The sequence below is a fragment of the Oncorhynchus mykiss genome, chromosome 15 (assembly GCF_013265735.2).
Source record: "Oncorhynchus mykiss isolate Arlee chromosome 15, USDA_OmykA_1.1, whole genome shotgun sequence".
NCBI classification, from domain to species: domain Eukaryota; kingdom Metazoa; phylum Chordata; class Actinopteri; order Salmoniformes; family Salmonidae; genus Oncorhynchus; species Oncorhynchus mykiss.
Window position 1 is genome coordinate 57,826,101 of NC_048579.1, and position 14,976 is coordinate 57,841,076.

Consider the following 14,976-nt stretch of genomic DNA (forward strand, 5'->3'; position numbering starts at 1 on the left):
TTCGGGTTTCAGCATGATTCTCATAAGAATCCATCCCGTAAACAGAGCGCACTCGTGCAGAATTTGCGTCCTAGAATTAAAAAGCACGGAAACCAATAGTTATATACCCACTAGCTACTGTGCTATAGTGAAAAATGAACAAAATACAATATTCCGTCTTATGACTATATACAAATGACTAATATGCTCTAATAAGCCTGTCACGGTCAGACTTTCACAGGTGTAATAGTTGGGGTTTGTTTCCAGACCAGCTGGAAAAGATCCAACGTGAACGCGCACACAATTTATATTCTTAAAACCAGGTGTACAACGGCAAGTGTCCTGTCCTCTTATCCCACCATTGCATTCATTATACGGGGGCTGGGAGGGGGGTTTAGGGAATGCACGTTCCACGGGTCGTCGGAGGGAGATTGGGGGGTCTCCCTGGAGATGTTGCGTCCCTCGGGGAGTTCAGCCTCCTGGTCCATCTCCAAGGTGTCATCCAGCTCCGGCATAGCCCGGGAGTCCTCATCCTCCTCCGTCTGCCCCGGCATGTTGTACGGATCAGAAGGGTCAACCACCCGGTTTCTCTTCTCCCGGTGCAAGAGGCGCTCCAGTGGCACCGTGTTCTTCTCCGATAGGAAGAGGGAGGTTTGCGGTAGATTCTGACCCACTGTGAACACTTGCTTTATCCCTTCCAAGTTGAGCAGAATACCAGTTCTGCAAGAGTAGTACACGTCGCGGTGGTTTTCCAATAACTTGTGGTTAAAAAGACAGTCTTCCTTGTGGCAAACAGTCTGTAAACAGATACATTTACGTAAAAACGGCAATTTAGAAACGTATATCCATTAACTTAATTGTGTAAGTGTTGCTTGAGTGCTAAACACAAGAACGATTCGACCAGTGTAAAACAAAACAAAAAAGGATCAAATATAGGCTGTGTGTTTGGATAAAAGTGGTCTGAAATCCGTGCGTAAAAGCGCATTTTAGGTTAATGTCATGAAAAGTTCAAATGAGGAAAAAGTGCCATTCAATAATCTCACGAGTCTTATTCTAAATGTCAAGAAAACATGTATTTCAGTTCAATGGATAATGAAATGTGGCATTTACTTACAGAGCTGAAGGGGTTTCCCAGGGCATCCATGCACAGGTAGCGGTTACTTTTGACTCCAAGTATCGCCACGCGCTCTCTTGTTTCCGCCTTCAATAAAATCACACCTGTTGACAAAATGAATTGTGTTAGCCTATAGAAGCAGATTAAAGACAAAGATTTAAAACCACATTTCAATCAAAACCAAACGGCAAAAATGTAATTAGAACTTACTGTATGAGCTTCGAAGTGTAGTTTTGCGCACGTGGCCATTTAAACGGATCTCAAGGTAGAAATTGTTCACGTCTGAAGACGTCTGCAGGTGTACGTATCTTCTCGGATTCCCCCAGTTGGATCCCAGGAGAGGTGATGGGTTTGGAAGGGCATCCACAAGTCGAAATCCCTGAAGAACAGCCAGTAAGAGCACAAGGACGGCGTCCCTCATCCCAGATGTCTTGGTTATTTCCATATTTTCCCCAAAGAACACTGAAAATGTATCACAGAGATTTCGGATGTAGCTGTGAGTTCTGCCGCAAACTGTTTGCAAACTTCAGCTGATCTGATGGTCCAAAGTTTGAGAACGGCTCTATTTAAAGGGACTCAAATGCCACTCCTGCTCACATCCTTTAGCCTACGCAGCGCTCGCCCCCAACGCAGATGTGGGTCTTTCTCTCGGCGGAAGGAAGGGGGTGCATCTCCACCTGAATGTTTGTCAATAGGTATTGGTCACCAAATAACGTAGTAGTCTCCTTGAGCAATGTCTGTACAGTGACGTCTTTTTTTTTCACGCATAAAAACGTTCACAATCAGGATCCTTGGACTCATGTACCCTCTGTCATTTCAGTGTGTGAAATATACCCCTCTGTCCAGTAAGCATATTATAATTACCTATTAACCATATTTTTTGGAGGTATAGAAAAAAAACAATGAGTCAAGGTTAAGCCCTTTTTTGGGTCCAGTTTTACCCATTTTATAAGGCTAAAGATAATCTATACAACCAATTCCAAAGGTTTCCTGTCCCTAATCTATAAAACCTATTCCCAACACCATTCTAATGTTTTGAAACCGTAATTTTATGATAGTAATTGAACATTATGGTACAATCTGTTTGAATTAAATGATAAGACAACATCTTAAACTCAGATACATATTTGACCATTTAAAAACACAGATCTAATGTAGTGCTGTATGTCTATCTAACATTTTCTATTTAATTATAAAAACATAAATCCATGCCTGAATAATACTAATTAAGCTCCAAATTAACATTACACTGTGTGTATATGTGACGATGAGCTGCCCCCTTAAATAACTTATGGTCATTGGTGTCAACTTCCCATCACAAACAATTCCACCATTACAGAGTTTGACCAGCAGAGGGAACCACAAGGTAATCTATGCCACAATATGGACGGCACAGGGGGTCCTAGTGTCGGACCAAATAAAAATAAAATGACCTGTCATAACTATCTTATTTCATATATGTAGACTATAGCACTTACAAATTCATTTAATTAGTCTGTTTCTATGTTTTATGTACTTGGTTTTTTAAGCACCTGACTAAATTAATTTCCCCCTGGTGGGACAATAAAGTTGATCAAATCTAATCTTCAGACATGATGTTAATTGACGCATTTCATGTTAGACACTTTTCCAAGCATGAACTGCTGCAGATTTGCCTTTGTTGTTGGTGCTTCAACATAAGAAGTGTTAACATTCTATAAGGGGGTTCAGGGGTAACATTTTGCAGAGCAGTGCCCCTGAACCTTAAAATAGTAGATCACCTTAAGTATTGCAATAGGCTGTAGAGGGCACAGTGCACTGGTCAGTGTGCATTACACACTATATGTTTGGTAAGTCACTCATCTTTGTGTGGGAGGTGCTAGGAAGAGATCAAGTTGATCTCTCCTAGGTGACGTGTACATTATTCTCTGTCACCTTTAACAAAGACATTCCAGCCCCGGGCTCAATAAGAAACCAAGAAAACAAGAAGTATAAAACAAACGTTTATTGGTATCTCAGGAATACAGTAGAATGCTGTGCACAGCACATACGTACAAAAATAAAAGGAAAAACATTTTCAATATATTAGTTTTCTTACGTAGCCTCATCAGTTTTTCAGAAATAAATGATTGCAGAAGTCTACTATTTTACAATCGTCATAACAAATTAAAACTAAGGCAGAAGGTGAGGTATATGTTAACAGAGAGAAGGGGCATAGGTGGAAGTTCACTCCCCTTAGTGCAGGGGTACAAAACCAAGAGAACGAAAGTTTTGCCGAAACACACAAGGGAAACACATGCAGACACACTCCCAATCAAGCTTGGTGGGCTTCAGACAGCTTTAAGAGTTAGCGGAGCATGATAACAGGATGCCTTCTCTGCTGAAGTTAATTGACGCATTTCACAAATAATTTTCAAAAAGAACTAGAATTTATTGCGGTCATATGTTTTGGTCAAGTCTGATAGGGAACAGAATATCAACCGGTAATCTTTAGGCTTCCAGCTTTTAGTTGCCTCACTATCCCGTTACCATGCTCAGACATAGGAAAGACAGCATTTTATAAGCTACTTTAAGATAGCAAACTTTCACTTTTCACAAGCAGCACTACTTTCAATATTTTCAAGATCTCTGATAAGGTGCACCTTTGACATCTTGTTGACTTTGAGGGAGGGTGTGCAAGACTCTCTCTCACACACACACACACTTCACACCCTGGTATGTCGACATGAGGATTTAGCTGTTAAATGAACTCACATTGAACTTATTAAATACATATTTGCCTCACTTTTATCAGAACAATGTATCTGATTATTTCTTTTCGTTTTTACTTTTACCCATGTCAAAAACTATCCCAGAATGTTTTCATGTAATACCACATGCAGTCAAAGCGGCAATAAGTCTTTAGTCTGATCTCTGAGAACACTCTTTAACCAATAGACAAACAGGATTTACTTGCAGTACATAGATTCTCATTACAACATGTTAGGAAAAGGAGATTTGATCCAGGCCACAATACCATGTGACAGATTCATTGCATGTCCATTATAATCCATCCTAAAAAAGTAAGTTCCTGTTGCACACCACTAGTAAGTGTACAGGTAGGTAGGTAGGTGCTGCCCTTTAGAGAAAGCTTCCATCAATCCTGAAAATAACCTCAACGGACTCTTGTAAACTGTGGAAATTGTTTAACAGCTACTCTGCAATATGAAACTCCCTTGCAATACTCCAATGTGCCACTAAAATCTTTAAATAACCGTTCCAAGACCTCTCTGTAAAGACTGTGAAAGTGTAAGGGAAGGGTTTTAGATAGGATTGGGAGCTCTTGTCCACAGTCTTTTGATATCAGAGCCTTGGTTCTCAGGCAGAGCCAGGTGATTCCTGAAGAGCAGTTGGTTGGTTGACGTCACAGTGGCCCACAAGGCCTGCTGTAGAGACACAGAGAACTGGGAGGATAGAGACTTGCAGTGACTTTGCTCTTTGTCTCAAGTACTGCATCAAGTCTGCAGAGGTCCCCTCCCTGGAAGTATTCGGATGTAGGCTACGCACAAGTGTGTGAGGGAAGGGGTGTGAGAGGAGCAAAAAATGAAATCTGCATTCACATTAATGCAGGGTAGACGCATCAAACCAAGTGTTTGAACTTCGGCAAGAGAAATTAAAGACATAACTCAAACAACTGTAGATCTCAGACACATGTATTCTCAGCCAGGCAATCAGATATGAAAAGTGACAATGACAGTTGTATATATATTTTTTTTAAAGCTACAGTCTATAATTAGAAAAACAAAACGCTGCCTAGCCACTAGTTTTTATAGTTTTAACCTATTTTTAACACAGTGTTTGTTTACAATTACATTGCTCACAAACAGTGGAATAGACCAAGCTTATATTTTGGGTTCTGATGGGGTAAGACTGTTTAACTAAGGTCACGAGGCATTTCTAAGTTATATTCTTTAAGAATAAATGGCTATAAATGCTCATTACATTACATTTAATGTCCAAAAATGGATGCACCAATCACAGACTGTAGCTTTAAAGCCACGTTTATAAGGGCAATTAAGGACAAGATGGAATCTTGGAGACCACTGATGGTCTTTCTATGGAGACCATTCAAACAGTGCATAAAGAATTCCATAAATAAATAATCAACCCAGCACAGCCCTGTATGTCCCTTTAAAACCAATCAACTAGCTTTACATCAAATTCATTGCAAATGAATCAAATAGAGAGATAACACTATCAAATAGAGACAAACATTGATTTGATGGGAGGTGACCCAAATAGCAGGCCACCCTGGACACAGAGTCAGGGTCAACACTGGTCCATGACTCTGACCGTGAACTAAAAAAGGACTAAAGCAGGAGAAGAAGCTCCTGGGTTACTGCTGGAATCCCAAGGTCCCTCCAGCCCCATGGGGTTTCACAGGGGTATCTGAAGACTGGGGTGGTGCTGGTTAAAGGGGAGTATGTGGGGAGCAGCCAGTCATCCTGGATGAGACACATTCTTGCAGGGGATTCAACAAACAGAGACAGCAGGCCGCATCCCATAAGTCTTTCCTAGGTTAAAATAGTCCTGCTCCTCCTCGGCTCCACCAAAGAGAACATTCCCAGAGGGTGACTTGGGGTCGGGTAGAATGAGAAGCCTCAGTTTTCAAGTAAGCAGCAGCAGAGGAAAGAACACTATCAACTATGAGGCACTGCACTGTCCTTCAGTCCAGTGCTACACATTGACTCTAGGAACTGAGCCTCCCGTAATTACATTTAAAACCATCCAACTACAGCTTCCAACAACTTTCTGCCACTGCAATGGTGCTGCAGAGCACACTGATCTGGGAGTTCACCAAACACATTAACAAACAACTAAATAAATAATAATGTATGGGAACGATTCTCACCAACATAAAAGACATCAGGCACCATCATGGATGGTCACTGTGCAACCTGAACTACGAAACTTGTTCCTGGTTCTTTTTTTCTGTTTCACATTTGTCAATATTTACATCATTTTTCATTGGCTTAATAGACGTGTTTATGTATGGCGATGCACAAAAGCTTGCAATTTTACATTTCACACACTCACCCAAAGCCAAACGCTAAAGCTTTTGGGTATGTCAGCAGTGTCCCAGTTTGTGAGCAGATACATGTTCCATTGTGCGTTCTTATGCCAGCCCCTTTTTCAGTTCATTTCAAGCCATGATGCAAAGGAGCTCTGATACAAAGGAGGTTTGAATCCAGTCTGTAACACATAACTGCCCACCATGTTTAAATGACCTTGTGGAGAGACTAGAGTCTCACATGGCGGTTAAACTTCTACTGTGGGTGGGCAACTGAGTTTCTCTACCTCCCCACACTCATGGCTGAGTTCTCCTCTAGTCTTCTCTCTGTGTACCAGAGTGTATATTACTTAATCGATCTAATAACAGAAAAAGAAAATAAACCAGAGATAGACCTGCCCCCCCCCCCCCCCCCCCCCCCCCCCCGATGCCCTCGGAGTGTCAGCCCTATTTCTGACTACAGTGGGTGTCTCTTACATGCAAGTTTAAGGGGGCCACAAGTGGGAACACCAAGGCACCTTCACATCGTGCAGCAAGGGAAGTGCATTTAAGAAGTCTCGTTCTCAATCCCCCTTTTTGCTTGAAAATAGCAAACCAGCAAGTGCTCAAAGGTCTCAGAAAAAGGATAAACTAAACAGGTATTTCCTTGAGCATACAGTAACTCCATGCATCTCTTTATCCAGTCAAGTGGTTCTTTGAGGTAATAAAAAGTATCCATTTCACTCCTAAAAGCTAAGGATATTAGTCATCCACCCCGGAGCCGGGGTAAAGCAGACCCAGTATCTGTGAGTTAGAGATGTCTTTAAAGCCCAGGAAGCTCCGATTCAAACTTCCATTAGACAGCTATGCAAGCGTTATAACGTCAAAATCCGTTTGTTATGGAGTTTGACTGAGCAAATATGTAGTTTGGCTGAACAACTATCTTAATTTACTCAAGTTACGACCAGTATGTACTTCCAGAAAAGGTGTAAATAAAAATTGAGAAGCAACAGAAAAAATGCCTATTCAGCACATCCAATCACTCATTAATGCCACGCACAGGTCCGAAGTCTACAACATCTCAATACATTGGAGGTGCGAAATAGGAAAAAAAATGTAGTTGCTTGTAAATTTTTTGTTTGTCCTTTTTTGGAAGTCCATACCGGCTGTAACGGGATTAAATTACGATAGTTTCTCAGCTAAAAGTATTTTGACATTATAACACTTGCAGATCTGTCTAATGGGAGTTTGATTTGGAGCTTCCTGGGAGTTAGAAAGAAGACACGTCATACTCATCATCGACATCTCTAACGCACAGATACTGGGGCAGGATGAAGCGTACTTCCATTATGGCACGCATCAAAGTAAAGACTGGCAAAGGCTTTACACTCCTCAATCGATAATGATATGTGATAAGCAGCAAATAATGACACATACATAAGTTCTAATACAAAGGTAGCTATCCAAATATACATATATAAAGATAATAAATACTTGTGTAGTTTTTGCAGTCCTTTTGTAATGGTGTATATGTATACTGTGTAATTCTATATTACCTGGGAGAACATCCACATGTGCAAATTAGTGAGTTATTGCCAACTTTGATCATAATAATCGTGGGAGGAAGTGTGTGACAGTCATGGCGGTGGTTGCCTTGTTGCCTCTCTTTGCGCGGCCATGCTTGCTGAGAGCGATGTAGGAGCCCTTGTAAACCGAAGACTCATAGGCATTATAGTTGTTTGGCAGCAAGGTCTCCTTGAACTTGCACTCGTCCCGGAAGAATTTCTAAAAATGGCAAATGGAGAGACAAGGTCAACAAAAATCTCAAGTTAGGAGGACCACAGGATGAACATTACACTACAAGCGTGCTTTGGCAAAAGCTTAGATGGATGGCATAGTTTCTCTTGCTGCACCAGACCACATGACACAGTTCAGTAGACAAATATTGTTGGGGAACATTTGAGATGGATTATATTTTGCTCATTATTTAAAGGGGCAGTGCATTCGAAAACCTGATTTCCAGTTTTTGTAATGATATTTCCAAACTATGAGGTTGAAATAACGCACTGAAATTGTGAAAATTATGATAATGTCCTTTTAGTGTAAGAGCTTTTGGAAAAAAAACGCCTAGAATTTCAGTCTGTTAAGGTGGGATGGAGTTTTGGCCCACAGCATGACATCATAATCTGATTTGGTTATTCTGACCATTTTTTTTTGCATATGTATCCTCCTACTGTGAAGGGGTAAACGGGTCAGGCTCTATAGTCTAAACGATCCTATCCACCAATCATGGTTGTTTATGTAAATATATCAACCCACCTACATGATCAGACATAATTTCAATGGCAAAAGTGAAGTAAATTATAAAAAACATATTTGGAGTTATTTTCCAAGAAATAGACATACAGTGATATTTAAAAGTCTTAATTAAAAAGACTGCATGCTGGCTTTAAATAACCACTTCAAACTTCTAAAACCATATGCTCTAAATTTATGTTGTAACGCAGTCATTCATATTCAATCATTTACAAGTTGTATAGTAATCATTTTTTTGACAATTTTTCATTTTTCATGATTCAAGTATTGGGTTTTCTGCCAATCTAACATAAACATACAGACAATAAACTATTTCAAGAGTTTTCAAAATACAGAGGAAACAGAGGACTGGACTAAATGTGGTTAAAAAGAGTTCAGACACTCCTTGTTCATCAACTTCATGATGAATCATTGCCTGCTGATTTACAGTGTCTCGTCAAGCTGAACATACATTTCAGAAAGTTGGAGATCTCCTCCACGGCAATAGATTTGGATGTGTTTCCTGCAGCTAAACACTACTCAGTTCAGTCAGTTTCTCAACCCAGAAGCCCAACATCGCGAGACTTCCGGAAACCCTTGCGAGGTCAATGAGAGAAGTGAAAAAAAATCTTCCTTAGTTTTTAATTTTCTCGAAATCTGACACTTACATGTTGTAATTGTCAAAAACAATTTTATATCAAAGGAGTGCCTTTGATTGGTGGCCTGCACATGCGCAGTTCGACACCGAATGACCATTAGTACCGATTGTGTTTCTGCGCATGAGTTTAGCTAGCCAACGTTGCCATGACATCACCTACAAGCGCGATAGGGGATTTCTATTGGAGATGCAGTTTCTACATACTGTAAAACTTAAATTAATAGCCAGAGCGGTTTATTTGCTTCAATCACCGAACACAACTGGCGCATACATTATAACACTTGCAGATCTGTCTAATGGGAGTTTGAATTGGAGGCTTCCATTTGAGCAAGGAATCTATTGCTCAAAAACATGTTGAAAAGACTACCACACTTTGTGACCAGTATGACCAGTATAAACATTATAATAACACATCCATTGCAGATCAGACTTGCAATTTCAGCTTCAGCATCATTCTCTCACTCTTTGTATCCACTGTAATTGAGGCGACCATGTCAACCCACACTGCAGTCTCATCCATAGCAATACTGTTGCTCTCCTGTATCTTCTATTGCGCAATCTTTACCATTTGCACTGAAGTTCACTTGTAAACAATGTATTTAGATCCATCGTTTATTTGAAACATGCCAGGCTATTAAAATGAACAGGCAGCTATTTGAGACTGCATTTAATTTAAGTTTTATGGTATCTTCATACTCAACCATCTTTGACTGCAGGACAAAAGCAGGGTGCAGTTTTATAGGCTAAAATGTCAGACCCTAATGTTTGCCAATTCAGACCAATTTACAGCAGTAGGCAAACACTGTGGTGCAATATTTTCATTCAACAATGGGCCATAAAATCAATCTTGATATAATCAATGCTAAAACTCCTTCACTTCAGATTAGTAGTCCTACCATGAAAGTTGATTGATTCCTTCAATAAATAACTTCAGACATTCAACTGCCAGAAAAGCAATTAGATGATTGATGGACTATTAGGCTAATGTTAACTAACGAGTTCAATAAGCAACGGTTATATCGTCTTATTCAACAGATCATATTTCAATAAGAATTATATGTTTGTTATCGTTTACAAAACCCCTTTCCATTATTCTACACGGGCTACAGAAAGACCATGCTGAAACAAGTTATACCCTGGGCAATTGGGAATTATGAATAATTTATAATGGATTCATTCCGTGCTTCATGAACGCTCCCATCAGTGAGGTAATATTTGATTCGGAGAGAACAAAATAATGCAGAGGCTCTACTTAACGAAACCAATTCTTCATAAAATATCATTTGTAATAACATATTAACAAAGAATTTAGCTAATCTCAAACACATTGCGTTTTTCTCCATCTCTCTTAGAAACAGCATGCCCAGCAATAGAGGGAAATACAATTGCGCACACCTACCGTTCCATACAATCTTCCTCTGCTGTTCATTGCGACAAACAGCTCACTTCTCACCCCATACATACTTAGCACTCCTCTCTCCACCGTAGAGATCTCTATTAGACCTAGTCAAACAAAGCATGGTGTTATACAGAGGAACCTTGTCAAATTGACATTGTATCAATGCGTTTGATTACGGTGGAACAAAGACGTGCATGATGCAGCGGTGGGTGTAACCTCGTAGGTGGCTACTCTGCATGCATCGTCTTTGTTCTGTATCATTTGTGGAGCAATGCTGTTCATTTCCTGTTGCCCAAATAAATATATATCATAACTGTACTTTCTGACGTGCAAGGCAATCCTTTTCTGGGCCACAGAAGGAGCCAGTGTAAAAATAAGTTGGCGTCTATATTGGTCCAAGCATTCATGTCATGTTTTGGCCTGGGAAGATATTTAGCACTGACTGATACAAGGTTTTTTAATAGATTTGTCTTTGCTTTGAGAGACATTCAATGTTGTCGACCCCAATGATTAAATATCATGCAAGACCGACAAGGAGCTCTCAAGTCGCCTTTACTTGGGACCGCTCATATTATACGTTCTCTATGGAATTACATTTCAGGATGCGACTCACTGTACTGGTTCTCATTATGTACACCGTTTATCCTGCCGTCAGGGAGGATCTGCAGGTGAAATCCAATGCCCACGTTGCAGTAAAGTCGCCGCACTCTCTTGATGCCCAGCAAATAGTCACTCTCCCAGTTCATGTCCGATTTCGACCCAGAGATTCCCAGAACAGAGCGAGAAAAGAGGGTCTCCCACCTTTGCTCCAATAAAGTTGCATTAGTCCTGCTTGGAATCGGATATGATGACACAATCCCCAATAGAGACCCCAAGAGAACAATTGCAGTCAACGTCCAGTGCGTGCTGGCCTCGTTGCACATACCGATGAAGAACCTTTGCGCAATGGCCATCCAGTTTACCTTCGGGGCACGTGGTCAAAGTTAATGGCCCTAAAAATACCTCTCTTCTTGTTTTTCTTCCTTCGGCATGGCGGTAAAGGCTTATTTTTGGAAGGCAGGTCAGGTCTTCTGGCATGAAATGACAGCCCGAAAGAGGAGTAGAGAAAGGAGAGAGTGTGACAGAGCTTGAGGTGGTGGTGATGATCATCTTTTGCAGCTCCGCGCCTCTCTCGATAGGCAACGCTGGCTGTGGAGAATACCACTCACCAAAAACCTATGTCACCTTGCCAGGCACTCGCATCCTTATATGACATCACTCTGACTTCATTGCTGCCCGTCGAAGTGAGGGAGGGGAGAGAGGAAGAAAAAGTTACAACCCAGCAAGTGTATGCAGCAAGCGCTGAGCTGCAAGTCTGATGAGAGTATGTGCAGCCGCTGTCACCTCACATGTGAGATGGGGCAGGGGGAGAGGAGTTTCATTGGGTAGAGTTGAGCAATCATGGGATGCGATGGGGTACTTTGACCGAGCCCAAATTGGGACGCTGGTCATATGTCTGACAGGCTGCTTCCTTATTTAGAATGAAGGTGTAAAAACAGTCCAGTAGTCACCGGAGAGCAATGGCAATCCTGTCCGCCACTTCCTTCGCTGTTTGTTCAGGAAGTTTACACAACAACACATTTCGGAATGCCTGGACATATTTCTTCTTATTATTTCGGAATGTCTAGAAAGTTTATTATATAGAGAATGCACTTGTCACCGATTAAAAAAGGAAAACCCATATTAACATGTCACAGGAATATGAGTGATTTTTCTGTCTCCGGGTTCCCTCACCCTCTCCCCCTCAAACTTCGGGATACTGGAAAACGCGGTGTTATTGTCAGCCTTGAACAGACTACATAATACATATACCGCGGGGAATGCCCATACGTCAGAGAGTGCCATGCTACGTGGTTCCCCAAGTGCTCTGGGTGCCAAGGAGCACAAGTCAAGTCATACCTTGGCAACCACTAAGAGGGGCGCTGTTGCTGATACACAAACAACAGTTATATGAAATCATTGCTTTGCTTTGGCAACATTTTCAATTTGAAAAGACAAAGCATTTTGTAAGCTACATAATTCATATCTATACATTTCTTAAAATCAGAATGTAGACTGGTTTCCATGAGAAATAAGATTTTAGCCTGTAACATTGTATTAACATGTTATTAGCAAATATTGCATTGTATTTGTATAGGTCTACAGGAATGGAGTTGAGTAGCCTGATTTTTGTAATTCCAGAAGTGGATATGGACTGTTATTCTATTTGTGAAATAACATAAAATACTCCATTACTATACAATAAGCAATGACTGTTGTTAATGTTGTAACTTCCAAAAATGATTGCTATAAAAATTCTAAATGGGACAGTTGAAGTGGGGTACCAAAGAGTCAGAGCATTCCAATATTTTTCACAATTATACAGTTTAAGTGATCTACAGTTCAAGTGAAAGGGGAACAGTAGAATAGGCAAGCATGGCAGAGAGTTTATTCAGCAGGCCCTCAGTCTGCACAGAGGCCAACAAACAGGTACAGAGGCCAACAAACCGTTATGGAGGCTAAAAAACAGTTAGGGAGGCCAACAAACCGTTACAGAGGCCAACAAACAGTTACAGAGGCCAACAAACAGTTACAGAGGCCAACAAACCGTTACAGAGGCCAACAAACCGTTACAGAGGCCAACAAACCGTTACAGAGGCCAACAAACAGTTACAGAGACTAATAAACCATTACAGAGGCCAACAAACCATTACAGAGGCCAACAAACAGTTGCTGTTGATGTGCCCTTGGGGAGGGCGCTTGGCCCTGGGTGCCTCTGTGGGTCGCTCTGGATGGGGGTGTCTGCTAGATGATTGGAATGTAATGTACATTTTGAATGGCTTCACTACAGGTAGATTGTAGGTTTGAAAATTCAACACAAAAAAAAAAAACAGTTACATAGGCACTTTGCAATCTTCACTCATTAATCTATATGAGCTGCCTGAGCACAGCGCTGTTCAGTGACCGCGGTGCTGAATCAGCAATGTTCTGTTTTCTTTCCGCTGATTGCTGTGTTGTCCATGGTTCCGAATGTTTGGCTGCACTGTTCCATTTAGTTCGTTCTGATCGAGGTACTGTCCATGGTGATGAATGTTTGACCGTACTGTTCTGTTTAGTTCATGTTGATCGGGGTAGGCCTACTGTCCATGGTGCTGAATGTTTGAGCGTACGCTGTTCTGTTTACTTCGTGTTGATTGGGGTCCTGTCTGTGGTGCTGAATGTTTGAGCGTGCACTGTTCTGTTTACTTCATGCTGATTGGGATACTGTCCATGGTGCTGAATGTTTGAGCGTGCGCTGTTCTGTTTACTTCATGCTGATCGGGGCTCTGTCCATGGTGCTGAATGTTTGCGCGCCGCGGTATTAGGGGGTATTAATATGCATTGATGCATCGCCTAGCCATGCTAGCTTTGTTCAGAGTGGCTCGTCATGTGGTTTCTAGCAAGCAGACAACATGCTAGGTAGTGCTCGGTATCAACAGCCAATCCAGTAGGGCTTTAAGCTATAGTGAGCTTCGATTGGTCAATAGCCCCGCAATATTGCTGAGTACTTGCATAAAGTTCAATTTTCCCCAACTTAAGTCCCGCGTTGGTCACGCTCCCTCGCCCACTTTGCTTCTCATCACTTTTCTTCCATTGAAAAGGAATGAATTACGTTGTTTCATCGCCCCACCGTCTTCATTTAACACAGGCCGTTAGTGCACAACAATGGTCGTCACTATCTGGCCAAGAAGCCCTGGTTTCTTAGTCTGATTTTGAACCTAACCCTAAGCAAATTCTTTACACATACATTTTGACGATGTTTTGACTTTGCAGCTTGGCCATAGTGGGAACCCACAACAATGGATTCCTGCAAGCTAGTTAGAGCAAATCAAATCAAATGTATGTATATAGCCCTTCTTACATCAGCTGATATATCAAAGTGCTGTACAGAAACCCAGGCTAAAACCCCAAACAGCAAGCAATGCAGGTGTAGAAGCACAGGGGCTAGGAAAAACTCCCTAGAAAGGCCAAAACCTAGGAAGAAACCTAGAGAGGAACCAGGCTATGAGGGGTGGTCCTCTTCTGGCTGTGCCGGGTGGAGATTATAACAGAACATGGCCAAGATGTTCAAATGTTCATAAATGACCAGCATGGTCAAATAATAATAATCACAGTAGTTGTCGAGGGTGCAGCAAGTCAGCACCTCAGGATTAAATGTCAGTTGGCTTTTCATGGCTGATCATTAAGAGTATCTCTACCGCTCCTGCTGTCTCTAGAGAATTGAAAACAGCAGGTCTGGGACAGGTAGCACGTCCGGGGGACAGGTAGCACGTCCGGTGAACAGGTCAGGGTTCCATAGCCGCAGGCAGAACAGTTGAAACTGGAGCAGCAGCACGGCCAGATGGAATAGATGTCTTAGATGTCTTCATTTTACCTGCTGCTTCTACAATTTAAGTTACAACATCAGTAAACCCTGCCGAAAAGCACATTTATTGTATGCCTACAGCATTTAACTTGCTGGGCAA

At 41.5% G+C, this 14,976-nt stretch overlaps 2 protein-coding genes across 2 annotated transcripts; both read right to left on the bottom strand.

Annotated features, from left to right (window-relative positions):
- Positions 1–329: 329 nt before the first annotated feature.
- Positions 330–1,538, bottom strand: LOC110490854 (fibroblast growth factor 23-like). Its single transcript, XM_021564286.2, has 3 exons — positions 1,304–1,538; positions 1,094–1,197; positions 330–776 (listed from the first exon to the last, which is right to left on the bottom strand). Exons 1-3 carry the CDS (start codon positions 1,536–1,538, stop codon positions 330–332), a joined length of 786 nt encoding a protein of 261 aa, XP_021419961.2.
- Positions 1,539–6,543: 5,005 nt separating this feature from the next.
- LOC110490409 (fibroblast growth factor 4B) lies at positions 6,544–11,850 on the bottom strand. Its single transcript, XM_021563790.2, has 3 exons — positions 11,067–11,850; positions 10,454–10,557; positions 6,544–7,886 (listed from the first exon to the last, which is right to left on the bottom strand). Exons 1-3 carry the CDS (start codon positions 11,404–11,406, stop codon positions 7,707–7,709), a joined length of 624 nt encoding a protein of 207 aa, XP_021419465.1. The 5' UTR covers positions 11,407–11,850; the 3' UTR covers positions 6,544–7,706.
- Positions 11,851–14,976: the final 3,126 nt, after the last annotated feature.

Excerpts from the sequence above, each read along its gene's own strand:
- LOC110490854 (XM_021564286.2), bottom strand. The coding sequence starts at position 1,538 with ATGGAAATAACCAAGACATCTGGGATGAGGGACGCCGTCCTTGTGCTC. Across the intron at positions 1,198-1,303 it reads TACACTTCGAAGCTCATACA|GTGTGATTTTATTGAAGGCG; the intron begins GTAAGTTCTAAT and ends TTTTGTCAACAG. Across the intron at positions 777-1,093 it reads TGGGAAACCCCTTCAGCTCT|ACTGTTTGCCACAAGGAAGA; the intron begins GTAAGTAAATGC and ends ATCTGTTTACAG.
- LOC110490409 (XM_021563790.2), bottom strand. The coding sequence starts at position 11,406 with ATGGCCATTGCGCAAAGGTTCTTCATCGGTATGTGCAACGAGGCCAGC. Across the intron at positions 10,558-11,066 it reads ACATAATGAGAACCAGTACA|GTCTAATAGAGATCTCTACG; the intron begins GTGAGTCGCATC and ends TTGTTTGACTAG. Across the intron at positions 7,887-10,453 it reads GAGGAAGATTGTATGGAACG|AAATTCTTCCGGGACGAGTG; the intron begins GTAGGTGTGCGC and ends TGCCATTTTTAG.